This window comes from Lepidothrix coronata, unplaced genomic scaffold, assembly GCF_001604755.1.
Source record: "Lepidothrix coronata isolate B3197 unplaced genomic scaffold, Lepidothrix_coronata-1.0 Scaffold15, whole genome shotgun sequence".
Taxonomy (NCBI): domain Eukaryota; kingdom Metazoa; phylum Chordata; class Aves; order Passeriformes; family Pipridae; genus Lepidothrix; species Lepidothrix coronata.
The window spans coordinates 5,756,089-5,778,942 of NW_016690195.1; the positions used below are offsets into that span (position 1 = coordinate 5,756,089).

At 42.2% G+C, this 22,854-nt stretch overlaps 1 protein-coding gene across 3 annotated transcripts; it reads right to left on the reverse strand.

Moving 5' to 3' along the window:
- Positions 1-9,256: 9,256 nt before the first annotated feature.
- KCNV1 (potassium voltage-gated channel modifier subfamily V member 1) lies at positions 9,257-20,134 on the reverse strand. Of its 3 annotated transcripts, none has more exons than XM_017806569.1 (5): positions 20,036-20,134; positions 19,647-19,729; positions 18,916-19,428; positions 16,804-17,330; positions 9,257-10,088 (listed from the first exon to the last, which is right to left on the reverse strand). In XM_017806569.1, the coding sequence occupies exons 3-5, from the start codon at positions 19,395-19,397 to the stop codon at positions 9,577-9,579; spliced, it is 1,521 nt and encodes a 506-aa protein (XP_017662058.1). In that variant the 5' UTR covers positions 19,398-19,428; positions 19,647-19,729; positions 20,036-20,134; the 3' UTR covers positions 9,257-9,576. The 3 variants fall into 3 exon arrangements, with proteins under 3 accessions (XP_017662058.1, XP_017662059.1, XP_017662060.1); XM_017806570.1 differs by lacking the exon at positions 20,036-20,134 and having other exon boundaries at positions 9,257-9,762; positions 9,862-10,088; positions 19,647-19,758; XM_017806571.1 differs by lacking the exon at positions 20,036-20,134 and having other exon boundaries at positions 9,479-9,762; positions 9,867-10,088; positions 19,647-19,758.
- Between the last annotated feature and the right edge of the window lie 2,720 nt (positions 20,135-22,854).

The window sequence follows — 22,854 nt, forward strand, 5'->3', positions numbered from 1 at the left end:
ATGACCACCAGGATTGTGTACAGTCTTGGTTGCTGTGGTGATAAAACCATATGAATACTGCAATTGGGACTGAATCCTTCCAGCAGAAGTGGTTTTCAAGCAGCCTTTAATTGCTTGTTTACAAAATACTCTATGCTTTTCTGAGCACACAGCCCAACAGAATAGGAATAGACTTATAGAAAGTCTCCAGCATTGCCTTTCCGTGTATAGGAGAAAAACTGATTCCAAATTACAGAAAAGCGAAGGGAAGGGAGTCAGCTCAATCAGATGGTCACTGGCATGTCTGCTTCTTACTCACAGCTGCACAGACGGAAGCTGGAGAGTTGTCTCTGCTACAGGGCCCCAGAGATGCTGTATGAGAGGGCCTTCTACAAGCTGCAAACCTGGAGCCCTCTTCTTAAGCCATGATTTGTTGTGACTCCAAAAATATCAAGAAGTGTCAACACACTTGTTGAATCAGAAACTGAGATCCAGCAGCATCCTATCACTGTCTCACTGTCTCAGCTCTGGGTGTCAGCTCTCAAACCTCTCTGCAGCTTCTAGAAGGGATATAAACCTTCCTGCTAGGCATCCTGCTAGCCAGTGTAACCCATGGATTGAGACCACTTGCAGCAGTTAAGTGCTGCTCCTCCAAAGACATTCTGAGCACCAGTGCTGGCCATGCCTCCTCCTTGGAAGGACAGGAATATGCCTGTCATTTTTTATATAGCTCAAATAAGTATGGGGGATGCATTTCATGTGCTACAATTACTACCCTTAAGTTGGTTTCTGGAGCTGAGGAAGGGAACCGATAGCGAAATCTAATTGCCACTCCTTTGTGGTTTCCCTGTCTTTTCTGTCTGGATTGCACTGTGCTAAACTCATGTCAGAAACAACCAGCTGATTCACTAACATGACTATTTGTTTTCTTTTTCTCTCATCCCCTTATCATAATGCTGCGACTGTGTGGCAGATACTAACACTTCTCAGATATTTGAAGCAAACTTACCACTTAGCTTTTGCCCTGGTGTGAAATTTGTCCCAATGTGCAAAAACAAACTTAAAATATTCTTTCTAAAATGTTTTTCAGGAGCCTTTCCCTGGAAAAGAGCCTGTTTTATGTGTGCTGGAGCGGGAATGGAGGAGGTGAACCTGGCATGTGTGTTCAGATGTTTTGCATTTTAAACAAATGTTTTAGATCTTCTTATTCCAGAAAGGAAATAAAAGATTTTTTTTAAAGTGTAAAGGATTAATAACTATTCAGCTTCTGGAAGGTAAGCATACACCCAGCTACAGTGCTATTTCCCTCACTCAAAACCAGATCTTGTCCAGTCTATCAAAATTTTTAAGTGTTTGAGTTTACACACCTAACCTGGTAAACCAGACTCTGACACGAGTAAATTTCTAATCCTTGCCCAGAGTACAGGACGAAGTGAAATTCAAAACAGTTAGTAGCTTGCTTGGGAGTTGCCATATGCTGCACAGTTGGAAACATTTAGTTCCTGAACCTGGATTTCCTATTCGGGACTTATCTCTTCTATAGTTTCTGACTTTTGTCTTTCTTAGCCCAGGCTTAAACTACCCTTGAGTCTTCATAAGATTTTATTTTCTCCTTTAATTATTTTTTTTATAATTATTATTAAAAAAAATTATATATTTAATTATAGCCAACTATAATGTATTTTCATCTTGCTTGCCTTACTGAGATTCCTAAACGAGTTTGCTAAAATCTTCCCTTTAATCAACAGATTATTTTTTACCTTGCTAATTGGACACCTTTACAGGGAAAGGTTAGGTGAGGGAATGAAACCATCCGGAAAATAGAAAAAATACATTGCAATTCTAGAATTGAATGTGCAAATAATGCTTTATCACTTAACACATTAGAATTCAAGAATATTTGCTCCCTGGGCTAGTTCAGTGGCATTGAATACATCGTCCCAGGTGCAGGTAACCTAATGGGGACTGTTCCACAGTTTTGGAGGGCTGGCTGGGAAAAATGAAGAATAGGCAAGCTAGAGAGGGAGCTGAGGATGTGCAGAGCAGCTCCTTCTCTGCGTACACGACTTGTGGGGCTGCATTTGACTGGTCTTACTTAATGACCACTTGGTTTTATCTCATGGACTGGACTTGGGTTGCAGGATGCCATGTACAAAAGCTGTGGCTTACTGCTTCTGAAACAGGCACTCGTGACTTTCTCTCCTATTATTGCACCTGTATCCTGTTCTCCTGCTTAATAACTCATATTACTAGTGCCTGCATCACAGACTACATTATTCTGGCATGAATCCTCTGAAGGAACATGTCTCCCTGGCAAATGTAGCTCTGATCTGAGATGTGAAAACACAGGCAAGAAAAGCACACTTGATCTTCAGAAACTGAAAGGATAAAGTGAACGGAAGCCTACCATGAATAAGCGAAACTGTCTCTACCCACCAACTGGAGACAGGCCTGAAGTTTGCGATGATGTATGTGATAGGGAATGTAAGCAATGGTTACTGAAGTGTCATTGGAAAGTGACGTTCTTGATACAGAAAGTTACTGAATAAATTACACCCATCAATTTTACATTGAATATTTTGCTTACTCTAGTGTTGAACTCTTAAGTACATTAAATAATTGATAATGAAATGCACTAGCTCTGAACTAGACTGAAATCCTGCTGATAGGTGAGCACAAGAACTTCTCCTTTGCCTTTGCCTTTTTTTTTCTTTTTCTTTTCTTTTTTGGCTTGTGTATTGTCACATCTGCTGGACAGCTGATGAGAGCATCTGCAGCATAATCCAGTGTTGTAGTGCTGGCCAGTGGCATTTTGTTAGCTCAGCCTGCCAGTAATTCCATAGTGATGCTTGGCACAAGCAAACTGGATTCATCTCCATATGGAAGGAGGGAGTCTGCATAACACAGTCCATAATTTGGATGTTGGTTTTGGTCTCTTTTGTTGTCCAACCACATATCCAGTCTTCATACAACAAAGCCTCTTATAAGAGGGTGTTGGCTGGGAAGTTGGCCAAATTCATGCTGGTGTAATTCCATTACATCAGTAGACTTGCCATGGGGCACATGTCCCATTATTCATACAATAAATCCCTATAAAGGCTTTTTGGACAAGCTCTGCTCCTTTACACTCTCAGTTTGAATACAGGGTTTGGTTTTGTGCTACGCATTTGGATGGAAGGGTCTTTAAGAAAGAGCTGTGTTTTGACTTAGTGTAACATTTGCACAATGGGATTGTGTCTCTTGGGTGCGTTTGTGGTACAAAATCTATGAACTGCCGAAACTCAGGGGACAGGTATTTTCTCAGAATGTATTCCTTCTTTATTTGTTACTCAGGTCTAGTTTCCTAGTGATATAGATAGCTGTGTTATATGACAGGTCAGTTTTGGCCAACTGTAAGCATACAGCTTCCAATAATTTGGAAAACTAGTTCTGTTTGTTCCTAATCAATGCCGTCTTTTTGTCTAGGGAAGAAACACCACAGTCATTCGTTTTGACTTGGATTTTGTTTCTAATACAGGAAAACAGAACATAGGTTTGTGGGCTAGGTTTGTCTACATTTTAACAGTGAAAGACTGTGATTGGCAATTCTTCCATCTGTTTTTTTTTGGCAATTCCACCCAGGAAGAGAAGATGGGAGGATTAAATGAAAACTGAGAGCAGAAATAACAAATAGCAACAACTGTAAATTGATTAAATCCAATCTTATTCCTTTAACTTTGCGTTTATTTCTTGATGCTGATCTACAGAAGAGCAGTGCAAATATGAGGCATGTACTTACACATGATTCAGGGCAGAGGTGTGTCTTATATACAAGGCTGAATGGTAGAATGAGGTATGAATTACTAGTATGTGATCTAATTTGTGGTATGGACCTATGATGAATGTCAGTTAATGAGATGAAAAGAATTTCTTCCTCTGCACTGAACTATGTGTTCTCCATTTCTTATGAGAAGATATGAGGACTAACACACACAGGGTCAGTCACAAAAAGACACTGGTAAATCTCAGCTGAAGAATGTCAACTTCTTATTTTAAATTAAAATTAATTTAAATTTAAATTAATTTTCTCTTTCCTGTTCTACCTTCATTATTTTTCTTCTCATATATTCAGAATTAATAATGGCTTAATCTGTCTGTTCAGGGCCGCAGTAGTAATAGCTTTTATCACTGCAGCATCTAACACACATCGCAAAAGATATGGAGTGAACCCATGGAGCGTGTAACTCTGGCAGTTCCTGACATCATGTTCTAAAGGCTGTAGTGATGTTGCTAGTCCAGGACAAAAGAGCTATGAGTTTATGAATGTTGCTTCACTGAAGTTCTTAAGCAAAGACATATTCACCTTGGAATATTTTTCCATAATTCAATATGTTCAGATTTCATAACACATTTCAAACATCGGGCTGAGAGTTACAATTCAGAAATCTGTAACACAGAGCCAGCTGTAAAGAGTGAAATCATTAGTTATCTTTTAACTATTTTCAAGCCAATTGCTGGTTTTTTTGGTTGTCTTGAAAAAAAATGTGTTTAGGACAAGTCAAATCACTGTGCTCGTTTTTATGACTTCTTATAAGACCCAACCTAACTTCAGGTTGTTCTGGGTTCTTTGATATGCTGTAAATTCATCTCACTGGAAGCTAGCTTCTTGGGGGTATAAGAAAGACTGGGAATGCTTTTATGACATAGATGGGATTCCTTCCTTATCCCCACCCCAGCTAAAGGGGTTCCCGATGTCTGCAAAGCAGAAACACCAGCCCTATACATCAGGGTCACAGTTTTGTCAGAAAATATTCTATTTCATATATAACAAACAACAACAAAGTTAGTTATAACTGAATTCTTCAGCTTAGTCTTTAATTAAAATCCATTTTATTAAGGGATGACTTCAGTTATTGACTGCTTATCAGGTCAAACTCACTATTTGCACCAAACTTAAATGTCTCATCAAACTGTTATGAGCAGTGAGCATGTGGCAGCTCTGCTGTTGTCTGGAGATGTATGTGGTTTTTAGTATTTGTGTTTAAATAAAAGGAAAAACCATTATAATTGCAGGATTCATTAAAACTCTCAAAAAAAACCCCCCGATTGACAAGAGGTTGTAATTGAAAAATGCATTTCAGTCCTAGAGACATAATTAACTCCAGCCTTACTCTTTGGTGATCTTACAAGAGCCCAGAGTCCTGAAGGCCCCTGTCTGCAATCAGAGGTATGACTGCAGCCTGCACTGCTCTACCCTTTCTGCAGTGAGGCTGTGTGGTGAGAGCACAGACAACTGTGTACTGGGGACATCAGCAACGGCTGCTCTAGTGCGGTTTGGATGGTGAGCATCTCAACAGAGTATGTTCTGGTAGAGCTGTGTTTGTGCATGGATACTTCAGTGGAGTTTTGAGAGGACAGTACTGTAGCAAATGAGAAAAACATATCATTCATTATCAAAATAATTATAACAAGATGAGAATACTTTGCTATGTTGGAAAACAAAAATAAATTATTTTATAAAAGACCTTTTAACTTTCTCCTTTCCATTTTGCTCCCTTTTGTGCTCAAACATATTTGCCATGTGGCAATCCCACAAGCTCAAAGTTGACCAGGAAAATTCCTGTCTGGAGGAAAAATTACTCAGTTTACACAGTTTATATCAAATCAGGATTGAAGTGGTTTATTAACTTACTAACAACACATAATTAAAGTGATTAGTGAAGTATGCATTCATGATCAATATCAGTACAATACAATAGGTAAATCACATTTTTGCTAATATTTTACACATGTAAAATATTAACAAACATGAATTTCTAAATACTTTTCTAAAACAGCCCCAGAAGCTACCAGCACACCCAACTCTCCTGGACATAGGGGTTCCCTGACAGGCTGATTTTTGCAACCTGGTCCTCCAATATTTTGCTGGACTACCACCAGTAGCCTGTCCCTGTTTTCTTGTGATGGGGAGCTCAGTACTGGACATATCACCCAGATCAGTGTCATTGGGCTGAGCAGAGGGGCAGGACCACCTCCCTTGACCTCCTGGCAGTGCTCTGCCTGATGAGACCCAGAGGCTGCTGGCTTTCTTCAAAGTAAAAATGACAAAGAAAAATTTTAGTGATGTTTGAAAAGTTCTGGTGGATTTGAACCACACTGGCCCAAATGAAAATCTGTCCTTAAGCATCTATAAACAAGTATGCAAGATTTTTCAGACTGTTTGTCCACATTGTAGTCTATGCCACTACAAGAAGGCTGGAGAGGAACTTTTTACATGAGAACATAGTGACAGGACAAGAAGGAATGGCTTTAAATTGAAAGAGGGTTGGTTTAGATTAGATTTTAGGAAGAAATTCTTTACTATGAGGGTGGTGAGGTTGCCCAGTGTTGGAAGGTATGGGTTAAAATGGCAAGGGGACTGTAATTTGATCAAGGGACCTTGCAGCTGGGAATCACTTGATAAGCCTGTGTGAACAGCAGGCCAGTGATCATCTAGCATGGACCAAGTTTAACGGTGCCTGCATCTCTGCTTGTGTGCCTTTGCCCAGGTGTTGCTTCCAGGATCCCCTGGTTAGCAACATAACAGGAATAAATTTACTCTTTGCACTCTAGCTGTGAGTCTGTGGTTGTCCCAGCTGCCTGCTTGTGTCAATGTACACACCTGGAGAAGTTGTGGATGTCCTCTCCCTGGAAGTGTCAAGGCCAGGTTGGATGGGGCTTGGAGCAACCTACTTAAGTGGAAGATGTCTCTGCCTATGGCAAGGTGGTTGGAGCTACATGATCTTTAAGGTCCCTTCCAACTCAAACTGTTTTGTGATTCTATGATTCTGTGATTTTCACTACTACTACTTCCTGTACTAGGGAAGCGAGGCTAATGCAGGCTTTCTTTGTATGTGCTGCAGCTACACCCTTGATGTCAGCTTGTGAAAATACTTGGTGTTTTGAGTTAAAATGCTGAATTTTTAGCCAATGTTACTGATCCTTTCTGCCAAGTCTGTAGAGGAATGGAAATGGCAGACAGATGAGAGGACAAGAGGTAGCTTCTTATCTTTAGTGTGATATTCTAAAGATAGTTCAGTAACATTCTTTATTTGGTGCCTTAGTGGTGTCTGAGCTATTTCCCAAATCTGTGGTATCAAGTACATGGTGCAGCTTCATGTTTTAGAGTTGTGATGTCCTGTACTGTGTGTTTCTCAGTACGAATGCTCTGGTCCTTCCGTCTGTAAGAGCTGAAAGCAGAACTGGCCTTCCTCCGTAAAATGATTTGCTAGTCTCAGCCCATAATGTGATAGATAACCTTGCTGTATAAACAACATGACTGACAAACACTGCTTAGGAGACTGAATTTTAAATCAAGAGGTCTGAAAATAGAAGCCAAAGCAGCTACTGGATAAAGTCTGAGCCACGTTTCTTCATGGGCATTTCTAGGAAACTTTATCTCCAGAGCTGGTAAAAGGAGTGAATCAACTAATACACCCCAGAACATTTCTCTCATTCTTTTGAGTCCTTCATAAAAAGCACAGGATGCAATAAAGCAGCCTTTCCCTGAAGAGAATAAATCAGCTATCTAACTGCATTTCCTTTCTCAAACACAGATCAGATGCTGTACAAGAGAGCACAAAAGACATTACAAAACAGCCATCCCACAATGAAAGCTTCTTCCTAATTCTCTATAATTAGAATGACTTTTGAATGAGAAACAGCCTGTACAATTTGTGCAGCCTGAGAGACTTCCTGCTCCAAGGAGCTATGAAATAATAACCTAGAGTGGGCTGCATCAGACCTTCCCCTGCAGAATTAATTTTGTCTCCTGGACATCACTGGGAGTTTTACGATGGATTCAGAATATTTGGAGAGAGTGGAACAGTGTGATAACACAGTTTGCTCTCTGTTTAACAAAGACCATGATCTACAAATTTTCACACTTAGGCAATTTCTGGTGGAGCAAGACACCCTCTTTTGGTGTCCAGTGTTTTCCTTGGCTTCCTTCTGACCCTGGTGACAGCTGTATGTGCTGCATTGGTCCTAAATCCAAATGCTGACTGATGCCAGCTGATAAATCAGAAAAAGTTTCATGCCAAAAGTTTGCATCAAGGTGCCCTTCAACATCTTTCTTGCTGTATTATATTTACACCACAATTTATAAGGAATGACAGAAAAACACACTGTTGTTTCAAAACAAGTATTATTCAATGTTTATTAAAAGCAGGCTATTTCACCCATTCATACATTCTTGAAGGCAGTTTAAGCCTTCTATGTACATAAATACATAAAGTTAAATAATCCACGGTTAATAGATATCTGTTTTTATTATTTATATTGCCCAAAGAAACAGGACATGGGAGAGGTCTGTGACTTTATTTATTTAACCTACTAGTTGAGTTATATGCATTCTATGGCAATGTCATAGTCTAGGACAGTGAAATTATATTAAAGAAAAGTTTTCTTTGCTAAGAACAGTCTTGGGCCACGGTATAGGTAGATGGTGGGAAACTGGACTGAAAATACCTTTGGTTGTATAACTTCTTTACTTTGCGTACTGCATTAGAGTAAGCATTCAGTCCAACAAGTACTCATTTTTCCTTTGGAACAAAAGATTTTATTGAAGTATTTTTCTAATAACGGGTCAGTGAAGATGATTAACTTTTAAAAAATTGGACCCACTTGGAATACCTACTGATTTTAATGGGAGACAGAGAAATGAGTAGCTTTTTATCTTTTACAATTTCTGTTTCTTCTGCTATCCAATGGTAACTTTACTTGAGCACAAAAACTGTTTAGCTACACAAATAAGTCATGGAAATCAAAACACATAAAGAAGGTATAGTTCAAATTAAGTTTGTAAATTACTTGTATATTGCAAAGGCTGTATTAGCTCCTGCAACTTCTGAAGCAAATACAGATGATGCTCTATAGTATGGCACTTATTTCATGACTATTTTGTACTTTGCTACAGAAATTGCATCTGCCTAATATTTTCACCTGTCTCCTGATACCCCTTATGTATCTGGTAGCCACTTGCTTCTCTTCAAATGAGAAAATTTCAAACCCATGCACTCCAATCCCCTAACTCCCTGCCACACTGCTCTGGTCTAATAACCTTTTTTTCATGCAAATGGAGTAGAAGATCGGTGTAAGAAAAGGGATCAAAATTAAGTTTCTTATAGGAATGTCATCCTAAATTTATTCAACATTCCACTTTCTTGGACTTCCCCTTTCAGTCTTCCTGAACGACTTTGACTTTTGTTCTCCCAGTGCAATTACAAAACCTAGATGTTTAAAATTCAAAACACTGTGGCAATTTTCATCAAGACTTTATTACTATACATTAGCAGGGATATAAGAATGGACAAATCATTGCATCACTGTTTTACTTTCATGGATCTATTATTTCCCAATTCACCCACCACAATCCAGTTCTGAGAGCAGGTTTTAGAGCTCGTTGAGAGATTTCATGTTATGAATTCTACCTTTTGTATATAATTGTTATTTCAGTACATCCAAGTAAGTAAAACTCCACCTGGAAAAGCAAATACACTATGTGGCGAATAATAAAAAAGGAGACACTTAATACTACATTTTTGAATTGGTCTATGTGCTATACAAGGTTAAATAACTTCAAAACCAAAAATCATCTGCACCACTGCTCCTTGTACTTGCTCTCTCTCTGCTTTTTAACCGCAACATGTCCATGACACTGCGTGCATATACGTCTCGCAAATTGACATTGATATTTGAATCGCTGGATGAGTTCTTCATGAGTTTCTTTAAAGCCTCGCGCTGCCGAAGAGCAGCTTCTTTTATCTTCAGTGTAAAATAACAGGCAGAAAAACGGTCATTTATTATAGCTATTGGCAAAGCCAAAACCAGTATTCCTGATAGAATACACATAAAGGCTACTACCTTACCAATGGTAGTGTCTGGTCTAATGTCACCATAACCAACTGTTGTCATGGAAGTTGTTGCCCACCACCAAGCACCAGGTACGCTTGTGAAAGTGGTGCCCGGCACACCTTGCTCAACAAAGTACTCCACAGTGGAAAATATAGAGATTCCTACAGAGAGGAAAAGCAGCAGAAGGCCAACCTCCTCATAGCACTGAGCGATAGTCATCCCAAGAGAGCGCAAGCCTGAAAGACAAGAAAGGCTGTCAGTAGGTTGATTCATGTAGCTGTCATCACAGCTTTGCAAAACATCTCTTATCTAAAAGCTGACTGCTTTATGTTTTTCTTCAACTGCTAGTGAATATGTTTTGACAATCACAAAAGCAATAAGGTTGGAAAAGACCTCCAAGATCATCTACTCCAATCTGTAACTGAACACCACCTTTCAGCTAGATCATAGCACTAAGTGCCACATCCAGTTGTTTCATGAACACTTGCAGGGATGGTGACTCTACCACCTCCCTGGGCAGCCTGTTCCAATGCTTAACCATCCCTTCTGTGAAGAAATTCTTCCTGATGTCCAACTTGAACCTCTCCTGGCACAGCCTGAGGCCATTTCCTCTTGCCCTGTCACTTGTTGCATGGGAGGGAAGGCTGACCCCCACCTCGCTACAACCTCCTTTCAGGTAGTTGTAGAGAACAATAAGGTCCCCCTTGAACCTCTTTTTCTCCAGGAGAAACAATGCCAGCTTCCTCAGCCGCTCCTCATATCACTTACTCTCTAGACCCTTTACCAGCTCTGTTATCCTTCTCTGGACTTGCTCCAGCACCTCAATGTCTTTCTTGTAGTGAGGGACCAAGAACTGGACACAGTACTTGAGGTGTAGCCTCACCAGTACTGAGTACGGGGTGATGACAGCTTTCCTAGACCTGCTGGCCACACTATACAAGCCAGGATGCCATTGGCCTTCTCAGCCACCTGAGCACACTTCTGGCTCACGTTCAGCTTCCTCTTGATCAGCTGCCCCAGATCCTCTTCCACCAGGCAGCTTTCCAGCCACTCTTCCCCCAGCCTGCAGTGCTGCATGGGGTTGTTGTGACCCAAGTGCAGGACCCACCACTTTACCTTAATGAAACTCATACCACTGGCCTCAGCCCATCGATCCAGCCTGTCCATATCCCACTTCAGAGTCCTCCTACCTTGAAGCAGATCAACACACCCTTCCAACTTCGTGACATCTTCTGCCAGCTCCCTCATAATCCTAGGATGAATCCCATCTGGACCCATAGACTTGGATTCTGCTCCCTCTCCCTGTCTACCAGCTCAGGGGCCTGGCTGCCATGAGGATAACCGGTCTCTCTGTTACAGACTGAGGTAAAGAAGGGATTAAGTACCTCAGCCTTTTCATCATCCTTGATGATAATGATCCCCCTACATTCAATAAAGGATGGAGATTTTCCTTGGCCCTTCTTTTGTTGTTAATGTATTTATAAAAACACTTTTTATTACCTTTCACAGTGATGGCCAGATTGAGTTCTAGTTGCACTTTCGCTTCTCTAATTTTCTCTCTGCATGACCTAATGTAATCCTTGTGCTCTTCCTGAGTTCTGCCCCTTCTTCCAAAGGTCATAAACTCTCTTTTCTTCTGAGTTTCAGCAAAAGCTCCTTGTCCAGACAAGCTGGTCTTCTTTCCCACTGGCTCGTCTGTAGGCACATAGGGATGGCCTGCTCCTGCATCTCTAAGATTTCTTTCTTAAATATGTCCAGCTGTCCTTCACCTCTATGTTTTTACAGGCTGTTTCCCAAGGGGCTCTCTGAACCAGTGTCCTGAACAGGCCAAAGTCTGCCCTCCAGAAATCCAAGCCAGTGGTTTTGTTGAGCTCCTTCCTCACTTCACCAAGAATCAAAAAGTTTATCGTTTCATGGTCACTATACCCAAGACGGCCTCTGACCACCACATCTCCCACAAACCCTTCTTCTGGTCTAGTTGGGCACTGCCCATAGGCTAAAAAAGAGGTGCTGTTCTCAACACTACTGGGAAAAAGGAATTTAAAGAAATAGATCATAATCTTAGACTGAACTTCTGACATAATCTCTATTTCCTTAATACAAAGCATATAAATTCTCCTCATTATTTATCATTTGAACCATGTACACATGTAATTTAGACAAATTAACCTATCTTAATTTAGTAATTGGCTATAAGAGAAGATCTAGCATGGTTTTTAATGTTATCTAAATAACTATTTAAAAGCATACTAAAAGAACCTGCTTCACAGTTTGAGGCTGAATGTACCAAGCCTCTGTTTTCCAGACATTGTCCTATTTTTCTCTTGGACCAAGCAGCCCTCAGCTACCAAATTTGTGGTACCAGGTGTGTGCTTAGAGCCCAGTCCAGCTCACTCAGTAACTTTTTTTTTTGTTAGGGACTGTTTCCAATCCTTTTACAGTTGTCACAGACTCTCTTCGACCCCTTTTTCCCCCAAAAAAACTATCACCTTGTATCTGTGGACATCAAAAAAAAATATAGTTTTCCAGCAACAGCCGCACTTTGCTAAACTGGAGACGGCAAAGCCTCCCAATGCAAGCTTGTAATCCCATTAATTCACTGATGTACTGCATCAGTCCTACTGCCTGTGAGCTGCACAGGGAGTTCACGTGCAGCTGACCACTTTCCATAACCCCCTACATTCCTTTCAAAGCTGCTGATTCAAGGTTACAGTGCCCGACAAAGCAAGCAGGAAAGTAAATCCAAAAATAGTGCAATGGATAAATGTTACACACGTAAACAACGAAGGAAGATAACAAGGTACCAATTCAGCTGAGACACACGGGAGACTGAAATTATCTTTTGAATCACAAGTGACTTTGGATTGGTTTTTAATAATGTTCTTTGAAAATGTGCTATGTTTTCTCTAATAAATGAAAAAACACATTCTTTATGAATTACCCTTCATGGGGTAAACTTATCACTAAGCTAGTGTTTGCAAAATAGCTTACTGGAGCTCTGCCTCTACTTGCAGACTTCACATGCACTAGTGTTATAAACAATTTTATTTGCTTTTCCTTCCAGTCTCAAACTACAAGATGTTAAATGTCTTGCTGTTGGCTCTTTCTTTTCCCCTGCAGGTCTAGTGGGTTTTAAAGCTTTCGTTTATGTACAGCCAAAAATGGAAGTACACACTACAGTTTGTAGGAAATGTTTTGTTAGCTTTTTTCAATGCTATCTGCTAACAACTCCAGTTAAGAACTTGCCCATATCAAAGTTTTATATTATTGTAACTATGATCTGTTAGTTAGAATGTTTATTACAATGATATAGATTAAATCTGTAACACAAGGGGAATAAGATATATCAGTGAAATCTTTTCTCTCTTATTATGACTACCTCCATATTTTGGAAACACTAATATCAGCAGTGCAAAAGCTCTGTGAGATAACTGCAAGGACCCAGATCAAGTTCTCATCTTCCAAGGAAATTAGTATGATACAATTCCCTGTAAAACTTCCTACTGAACAAGGTAGTAAGTCCTTTCAGGTGAGCTAGGAAGAAGGTATTCCAATTTAAAATTATCCCTGTAGCACTTGTTTTCAAAGCATAAATTAATACTATAAAGCTAGGGGCCCCTGGTGGTCTAGTGGTTAGGGTGCTGCACTCTCACCGCTGCGACCCGGGTTCAATTCCCAGCCCCCCGGGCAGATGGAGCTCGTTAGCCCTGTAAGGCAATCCATCTAAGAGAAGGTCACTCTAAACAAACCTACGTCCTGGGGACCTCACTGCCACTGTCCAAGCTTGCTCGGCCCCGGCAGATGAACCTCAGGATTAAAGGGTGGGCTCAGTTCAGCGCACGCTGGGTCTCACCTAAAAAATCCACTGCGCAGGCTCGAAGGGTTAATGACCTTTCCCAAATCTTCGCTCGCGAAGACTGGCCATATATAAAGCTAGAGTTTGTACCTTATGATGGATCTTGAAAATACTATAGCTAGAAAAAATACATCTCTCACATAAACGAGATTAAAATAAGGAGGAACGGAACAGTGACTGTTGACTCTTCATATCACATTGATGACACCTTCAGTAAAATAGTTTTCCTATGGTTAATTATTCTAATTGTTCAGGGGCCTGATTTTTTTATTCTTACTATTCTTAGTTCCATTATCCTCACCTGAAATTATGATATAGTTCTTCATGTTTTTAGATGAAGTCAGGAGAAATTTTTAGACAAATCTATGAATCGGACAAGTTACTGGACTCCACATCTCATTCTAAGTGAGAATCAGTTGGTATATAATCACATGTATAAAGTATTCTACTATATTATTTTGTAACTTTTTAAAATGTCTATGAGCTCTAGCACATGGCCAAACTAGGGCTGTTCCAGCACAGTTACCTCAGCAAGTTTTACGGCTTCCCATGAGAACTCCTTGCCAGGAGATGTGACAGCTTGGTTACTCATGCTTGCAAGGTGCTAAGGTGCTGTAACAGAGTTGGCGTCAGGCTGGCAAGCAGCCCCAGCCCTGGGAGTAGGAAGGGGAAGCATTTCTGCCATTCAGGTCAAGTTCCATCTCTTTATTGCCCAAAAAGACTTGACACTACAAGTTGATATTCAGGAGCTTCAATTTACACAGTGTTTAAATAATCCTAAATTTTTAGCACTAAAAGTGCTGAAGTTTCACTTTTTCATGTCTCCAGTGGCATGACAGCCTGAAATATGTTACTGTCTTTTCTCAAACATATGCCCATTGCCATCACAAGTAAGATGCTCACATCCTACTTCTCAAGAAGTCCCTCTGTAAGTGCTTCCCAGAGGAGGACCAGCAAAACTTCAGAGAAAACAAGGCCCCAGGAAGAAGACAGCAGCTGAGGAGCATCAGAGAACAAGATAAATGCAGGTTCACTTCTCATCTATTCTTGAAGGGACTAAAATCCATAATTTTGATATCTTGGAAGAGTAGTCTCACCCTCTAGCTATATATTTAAGGAATAGAGGTACTACTGATTTCTCAGTGGTTCCTTGATGAAGTATAGCACTTTGCATAAATAATTACTCACATCAATCTAGAGCAGGTGTTCCTAGGTATCACATTCCTCCTGTGAGCTGGCTTCAGCTTCCGAAGGGGCAGAAATTATTTTTTTCATTTATTTTTCTGTTCTTTTCCCACAGAAAGGGTTCAGCTGCCCTTTTTTGAAAGTGAAGAAAAGAACTGATATGTTTTTTTCCTCTGACAGCAGGGCCAGGCTGCAGTTATGATCTCAGCTTTGTTATGGCTCTGCACAGCACTACAGAGAGGTTCTCCTTGTGACTGTGAACACCTCCACTCAGTGAAAGAAAAATTGCTGCCTACAACTTCTGACCCTGCACTCCTCTTGCCATACAAAACAACTGAGCAGTGCATGAAGCTTTGTCAGGTCTGAGAAGCCAGGAGTTAGAGAGAAGCTTCATTGTGAGGCAGCTTTAAGCTGCCAGATCCGAGGCAAGAGAGCAGAAGAGTTGCAAGCACCACCCCTGAACACTGAGATTTATCTGCCTAGAGCTGTGCAAGGAGGATGGTCTCTATGTATGATACTTATGGGGTTCATCTTATATTAGGACTTGTGGTTAAGGATGTATTTAGAAGCACATGAACAAAGCTCTCTTCTGCAGCATACCTCTACTGGTCAGAAACTGGACTTCATATCTGCAAGTGTTTCTATTTTGATTTATTAGCACATTTATTATTTATTTCATCTTAGTAGCAGCATTTCCTCTGACAGAAGATCAAAACAGTGAGTTTCTACATTTAAATTATACAGATCTGATTTAGCATTCTGGACCTAAATGGGCAGCAACTGAACTACCAAAGAAGCAAGCACAATGATGGTAACACTGCTCTGAGTAGTTTAAACAGATATATATGTTGCGTTTTGTACTTTGCAACTGGTATTTTGGTCCCTGTAAAAAGAACGAATATTTTGGTTCCAGCACACCTCCAGATTAGGATACTAGATTTTTATATGATTAATTCACTTCTAGCTAATATGGAATTATTAAAGGCACTCAACACTGTGAGACAGACTGTGGTAATACTGAATAATGACTTTAAGAATAAATAGGACCAAGTGTTTTGGCCATCCATGAAAGTTAATGTACTTGAAGTTTACAGTTATACAAGCAGCTCAAACATCTGGTTTCAAACTGATAGAAAGAGTCATAGAACTGAGTTTCACACATTCATTCTGTAACAGTAAAATGCAATAAACCAGAAACTTTATAACGAGAATCAACATACTTTTGGATGACTATTTTGTTAGTCAGCACAAAAGTGCCTTGATGAGATTAAATATTTTTTTTTATTTTCAAAATACAGTTCGAGAGGAATGCATTCACATTAGTGCTCCCTTCAAAGTGGGTATAAGCCTTTCTTTCAAAAAACTTCTACCAAACCCTGCAAAACTTATAATGAAGCAAAACTAACACACTGCCAGACCAAACCATTATAAGCTTCCTCTCAACTGCTTTCTAAGGGATAATTATGCATCAATATAGGAATAATCTAGGGTTGAGAGCAAGTTTAAGATACCTCCCAAACCCCTACGATTATGCTTAGTAGCATCAAAGCTACTCCATCCTATTGTTCATTGAGAACAAAAATAGAGACACATTCTGCTGTTGTGAGCACACTGTAACTCCTGCTGAATTGGGGCCAATTCACAGAGATGGCTTTCAAAACAAATGGACAGGCATCAACCAATTCCTGCTTCATGGTTAGAATCCTGGAAGGGTACACTGGGCGCATTTTAAGAATGATCATCACCACCTTCAGAACAGGCTAATATTGCAGGACAGAGACCATGATTTACTATTGGCATCTAATTTTTCAAAGCTTTGGCAGAAATCCACACAAAACAGAGGATTGTGCCCAGGGACTACTGTTGCAGGCAGCAAAACTAAGAAGTACCACTGCTATGGCCAAAAGTACCTGTCGAATGCCTTCCCAGCTTCAACATCCGCAGGGCTCTGAGCAGTCTCAGCACTTGGACAATACGTCCCACGTTCTCCAGTTCTTGGGAGCTCTCACCACCACACAGGCTCTCCACCAGCAGGGTGATGTAGAATGGCAAAATAGCAAGGAGGTCTATAATGTTTGCCACACTCCTCAGGAAGCGACACCGATCTCGTGCACACAGGAACCTCAGAACAAACTCCACTGTGAACCAGGCAATGCACAGGTACTCGAGGGCATCCAGTAGTGGTGGTGCCAGCCAGCTTAGCTCTACTGAAATCAAAGCCATGTTGGCAATGGACACAACAACAAAAACCATGGACAAAGTGCCAAAAGTCCTGGCTGCTGCAGAGGAGCCAGGCTTTTCCAAAACTTCCCAAAGTTTCTGTCTGACATTGGGACAGAGGGTACCAGAAAAGTCCTCTTCTTCATCTTGGGCATCCAGTTCTTCTGCATCTTTCTTGATGTCTAAGGCTTCACTCAGCTCCTTTCTCCTGAAGTACCTGTCCAGGAACCACCCCCCAAAAGATTTTTAATACTAATATGCATATGCTTTTCATCCTGTACCATGCAAGTCATCACACATTAATACACATTAAAGTATATCACACAGAAAACCCTAATATCAAGCATATGGTTGAAGATTTTGTTAACTGAGACCCTGCAGCATGTTTCCACTGACCTGATATATTTCTATTCCCCCATTTCACATCAGCGACACTTTCTATGTGCAGAGTAATTTCATTCTCATATCGTTTTATTTATATGGATCATGTTGACTACAGCAGAATCTGCTGCATGACTAACATGTACTCTTGTAAGCAATTCTGGCATCCCCAGATCCTCAGTTTGATTAATGATATTGCATTTTTATTACATTGGTGTTTATTTGCAATACTAAAACTGATGGCATATTAAAAGCCAGAAAATGAAGTTCTGATCAATACATACTAAGATGGCAAGGTATCTTTCTTTTTTTAAATATATGGGTCCTCACACAAAGTGCACACGGATTTGTGCTGAGCAAAATTTACAGTCTGCAAATACATAATTTTTCAGAGCAAGAGTATATTTACAGAATAATTGCATGAAACAAAAACATACTGAAAGTACACCAGAGAAGGGAAGGAAGAAAGGGATGAAAACTAGGCTCCAACTCTCTCAGCTACAGAACTAAACCCACTAGCATAAGATAACTGGTATCCTTTTGAGGTGAGATTGCTTGTTTCTTTTCAGTAATTTTGACATAACTACTTTAGATAAATAGCACTTACACTCTTTAGAAAATTCATTTCTTCAACACAAAAAAACCAAACCAGTACCATTAAAAATGGTGGAAAAAAAATAAAATGAACTACAAATAGAATTAACAGAAACATCCTGGGGGTGGTTCAGTCGAAACCCACCTCGTTCCTAAACTGTCTGTTAGAATTTGTCTCCAGTGAGCCATGTTCCCGCTATTGCTACCCCCTTCCTGTAAGCTGCTACATCCATGTGCGATGCTTCCTTTCATGGCTCCTGCTGGAGCCATGCCACCCACACTCAGCCTGGCAGGTGACCAGCCCCCCCTTCTGCCTCTCCTGCTTGGATTTGGAAATCCTTCAAAATGAAAGTGTGGGGTGGGGAGGATTCAAATCCTCCCAGCATCGTGCCTGACTCCACATCCAATCACTCTGATAACCTCAAAGTGAATGACTGAAAGACTATCTCTCCTTTCACAATCTTTTTCATCTCCAGCATTGTCCTCTTTAAATATCTGAGCTTCCATGGCCAGTCTGAAGCCAGTACAGGACAACCCAGACCCTGTTTCTTTTAGGGTCTCACTATCTTGACCTCACTGCCAACCTGTTGCTCAGCAAAGGTTATCTGTGACCTCCCCCAATACATCTCCTCCCATTTTTGACACCCATTCACCTCTAGAGCAGCACTCGGGGCTGAACTCATCCAGCTTTGAGTACACTTTTCTGAATGCACTGCTACCTCACCTATCCTCGCTGCGGGGTCTCTCATCTGCGTGTCCCTGAATGCAAGTCAGTGCTGAGCTTACACAGCCCACTATCCCACAAACCTCATCTTCCCACAACTCACCGGTCTCTGCAGCAGGAATCAATGCTGAGCTCATCCAAACCCCAGTATTGGATCTCTTGCAGGAAGGAGAGTGCACAAAGCTGCTCCATCACATGCAGCCTCCCTGTCTGGTAGTAATTCAGGATGTAGTGAAATGCCTGTGAGCTCCGATCAAAGAAATATTCATTCTCCACAAGGTTGGCATCATCACAAAGCTCAAGGAGGCCAGAGGCCACATCCCGGGCAGCAGAGACCACTACAGCCAGTTTGCCAAGGCGGGTGTCAGGGTAGCAAGACAAAGTTTGCTGGGACATCACAAAGCGGCTGCCTCCTACATTGATAGTAAAGCAGTCCAAGGGGGGAATGACCTTCTGGAGCAGGGGCCCCTGCTCTTCCTCACTGGAGAAAACACTGGAGTTCAGCGAACCCAGGGACATGCTACTCCCTGGTTCGTCCAGGGATGCTTGGGAAGAAAGAGACATGCAGCAGGGAGGCGACTTCATCCTGTAGCTGCCAGCAGCAGCCCACACTCTCCTGGATCAAAAACACAACAAAGCTGCAGAGAAGACTGCCCCGCCCGGGGGGCGGCCAGACCAGGCTGGGAATGTGTCCCTCGGCTCTGGCTACCGTCCCAGGGACACCTCACCGCCCCCGCTGCCTCCGAGCGGTGCCTCCACCTACGCGGAGGTCAGGCGGGTGTTGCATGCCCAGCGCCGCCCGCACCCCCGAGGATGCTGAAGGAGCCACGGTACCTGAGGCGGCGTCACCTCGTGCTGTCCGCGCCGGCACCATCCGCCCGCGACGGCCCCTCCGCTTCAGCGCTCATCTCCAGCCGCTGGGTCGGGGTGCGGGAAACCAACCGGGACGACACAACACGGAACACTGGCTTCAGCGGGGACTCCGGGCAGCGCCCCGACAGCAGCCCGGGGGACTGCTCCGCTTCCCTGCCCGGCCCGTCCCCTCCCGCCCCGCGCCCGCACTTCGCCCGGGGCCGCTGCCGCCGGAGATAAGCCCCGCGCCCCTCGGCCCCCGTTTCCGGAGCAGCCGCCGCGGACCGGGCGAAGAGGTACGGCTGCTCCTCACGGCCGGCCCGGCCGTCCCCCGCCCCTGCCCCCGCCCTCCTCACCTGCCCCCGCCTCACCTGTCCGCCGCCCGGCTGTGCCGCCCCCTCGGCGGCAGCCTCCGCTCGCTCCCCCGGCTCCAAACCTCTGGGCAGCGCCAGCGCCCCTCCATGGCGGGTCATGTGCTGCGAGGGGCAGGCGGGAGCGGGGGCTGCGGGGGCTGCGCGGGCTGGGCCGGGCGGAGCCGTTACGGGGCCGAGCCGCCCCCCGCCCCGCCCGGCACGGCCCTGGCACGGCACCGGCACGGCCCTGGACTGCGGGACCCCCTGCAGGCGGGTCGGGATCCGCTGTGTGCCAGCGCTCCGCGCTCCCTCCGCCCACCGGGTGCTCCCTCCGGGACAAACCGGCCCCTGCGAACTTCTCCGAGAGAATTCCCAGGGCTGTTTGGAAGTCGCCCTCCTGTACTGTGTGGAACCCCAAACGTGTTTCTAAGTAGGTAGCGCATCCTCACTTAGGCTGCCTGCTCCCACGGCTGAAGTCTGAAGTCACTCGCATAAAGGCCAGTCGGTGTGTGTGAGCGAGCCTGTTTTAACTAACCTGCAGTCAACCTGTTTTCAAAAATACTCTGGACTATCTTTGTCACTGTCCTATGCTGACTTTTTAAGTCCTCAGTTCACCCTTTTTTTTATATTTCCTTTTCTCCTATGAAACAGTTATTTCTGACAAATTGAAAATATTTGCTCTGACGAATTGAAAATATTTGTGTTTGCAAATTTGTATTTTCTGCTGCCTCTGACTCCTCGCCAGGGAGGGCAGCTGCTGGCATTGCAATGGAGCCTCCCAGGAGGGGAAATTCTGGAGCACGCAAAATGTGGCATTTTGTGTTGTGCCACCAGCATCATGTGCTATGCCATCAGCTTTTGATTCCACTTGTTGCATACAGCTGTGTCCAGTTATGCACATTTCTAACATTTGCTGCAGAGTAGTCTCATAGCGGTTCATCTTTTGGATGCTGGTAATCCATATTTTAAATGAAGCTGAGCTGAACATTTCCTGTATTGCAGCATTGCAACACCTGCAGTAACTTCTCTATTCAGCACTTGTTGGCATAGAAATCTACTCCAAGTGACTGTTGCAAAGGCATACACTGATCAGAGAGAATCTGGTAGAGAAGAGCAAGGGTGGGGTTTGTAAGTCATGACTCAAGAAGAAAAGACAGAGTGGAAGGGAATGAGCATTGTAATAGTCTTCAGACACATAAAAAGCTGCTCACAAATATGAAGGCTAATATACTCTTCTCCTTGGACACACTGGACAGGTGTAGAAATTCTGTATTTCAAATGTGTCATAAAGAAAAATAATTACTTATTTGCATAGACATTTTACTTTTTATTGTTAAAACCAATTAAATTTAAAAATAATTTAAATGAATAATACAAAACTTCATTCATTTTCCTTTGACACTGTCAACAGCTGCTGTTATGCAGCTGGCTCTCAGGAATCGCCCATTTTTAGTCCAGGATTGCCATTCAGGAGTGCAGTCCCTCTGATGGATAGCAATTAAGCCAGCACTTAATTAAAAGTAATAATCAAAAAATTACTTAAAACTGTGAGACCAATTTGTTAAGACTATCAATGGGAAGTACCTCAGAAGAACAAGGTGCCTTACTGACTGTAACAGACCATCATTGTTCAATCATTAAACTACTAACTCAACCTCTTTTCGGTGGTCATTCTTTCCATCAACCAGAAAGACTTTTTCAGGAATATTTTCTCCATTAGAAGAGAGATCTGAAAACACTCCCGTCCCATCACAGTGATTCAAGGGGTGGATGCTTTCAATTGCTTCAGATCTACTGGTGTTTCTAAAAGCCTGGCTATAAGTTTTGATTTTGTCTAGTCAAAGTGGGTATCAAATGCCCAGCCTCATTAAAACTGTGGACCATTTTCTCATAAAATACTCTGATGTATTATTTTCAGCGCATGTACGGGACTTAAAAGAGACAAAGTTCATCCTTCTGTTTATTTATGTCCTTTATGGAATAATGACTGCATACAGGTATGTCACTTCAAAGTAAATTTTTTGTCTGATTATCAGCTGTTCAGACCAGAATGTTTTCTTCAAAGCACTAGAGGAAAGCCACGTGTTAAGGATATTCTTTGCCTTAGTTTCATGCATTCTTCTATTCACTCCTCACTGTAGGAAAGCGACATCACCAGCAAAACACCATAGTGTTCATAACTTCCATAATGTGAACTCACATCACCACAATTAGATGGGAGATCCACGTATGATATAGCATCTTAATTCTGAGTGCTGGTTCTCTTCTAGTCATAAACTTAGATTTTCATTAAAAAAGGAACTTTCAGAACACTGTTGTGAAAATTATTTTTAAATGTACCACTAAAATAAATCCGGGACATTTCAAAGAAATTAGAAAAATGTTTTATGAGTAGAAAGGCTCAAAAATAGACAATTTATTTTTCTACCACTAGAGACACAAGAAACAGGCACTACTGGCACATATTTTGTTTTCTGCGGAACTCTTAAAGGAGCTGCTATTCATTTTCCTGCTCATTTGTATATGAGGAACCAAAGTAACAACTTTTGTAATTTTATTATTCCTTGGCAAACTGACTGAAGCAACCATATTCTTATCTCCCTGGAGCAGTGGAAAAACCGCTATAACAGTACAAAGAGTCATTTGATGTTACTCAGTCTGCCAGTGAAACGCTGCTGCTGAAGTGAACCATGGACATTTCCAAGATGGTTTGGTTCATGGAATTTGTGACGTTGGATAGAACCATGCCTGCCTGGTTCAGAGCTGTGGTTCAGACCAAAGGGGTTACTGTACTGCTTTGTCATGTCAGAATATCTGCGACAACTGAACGCTAATGA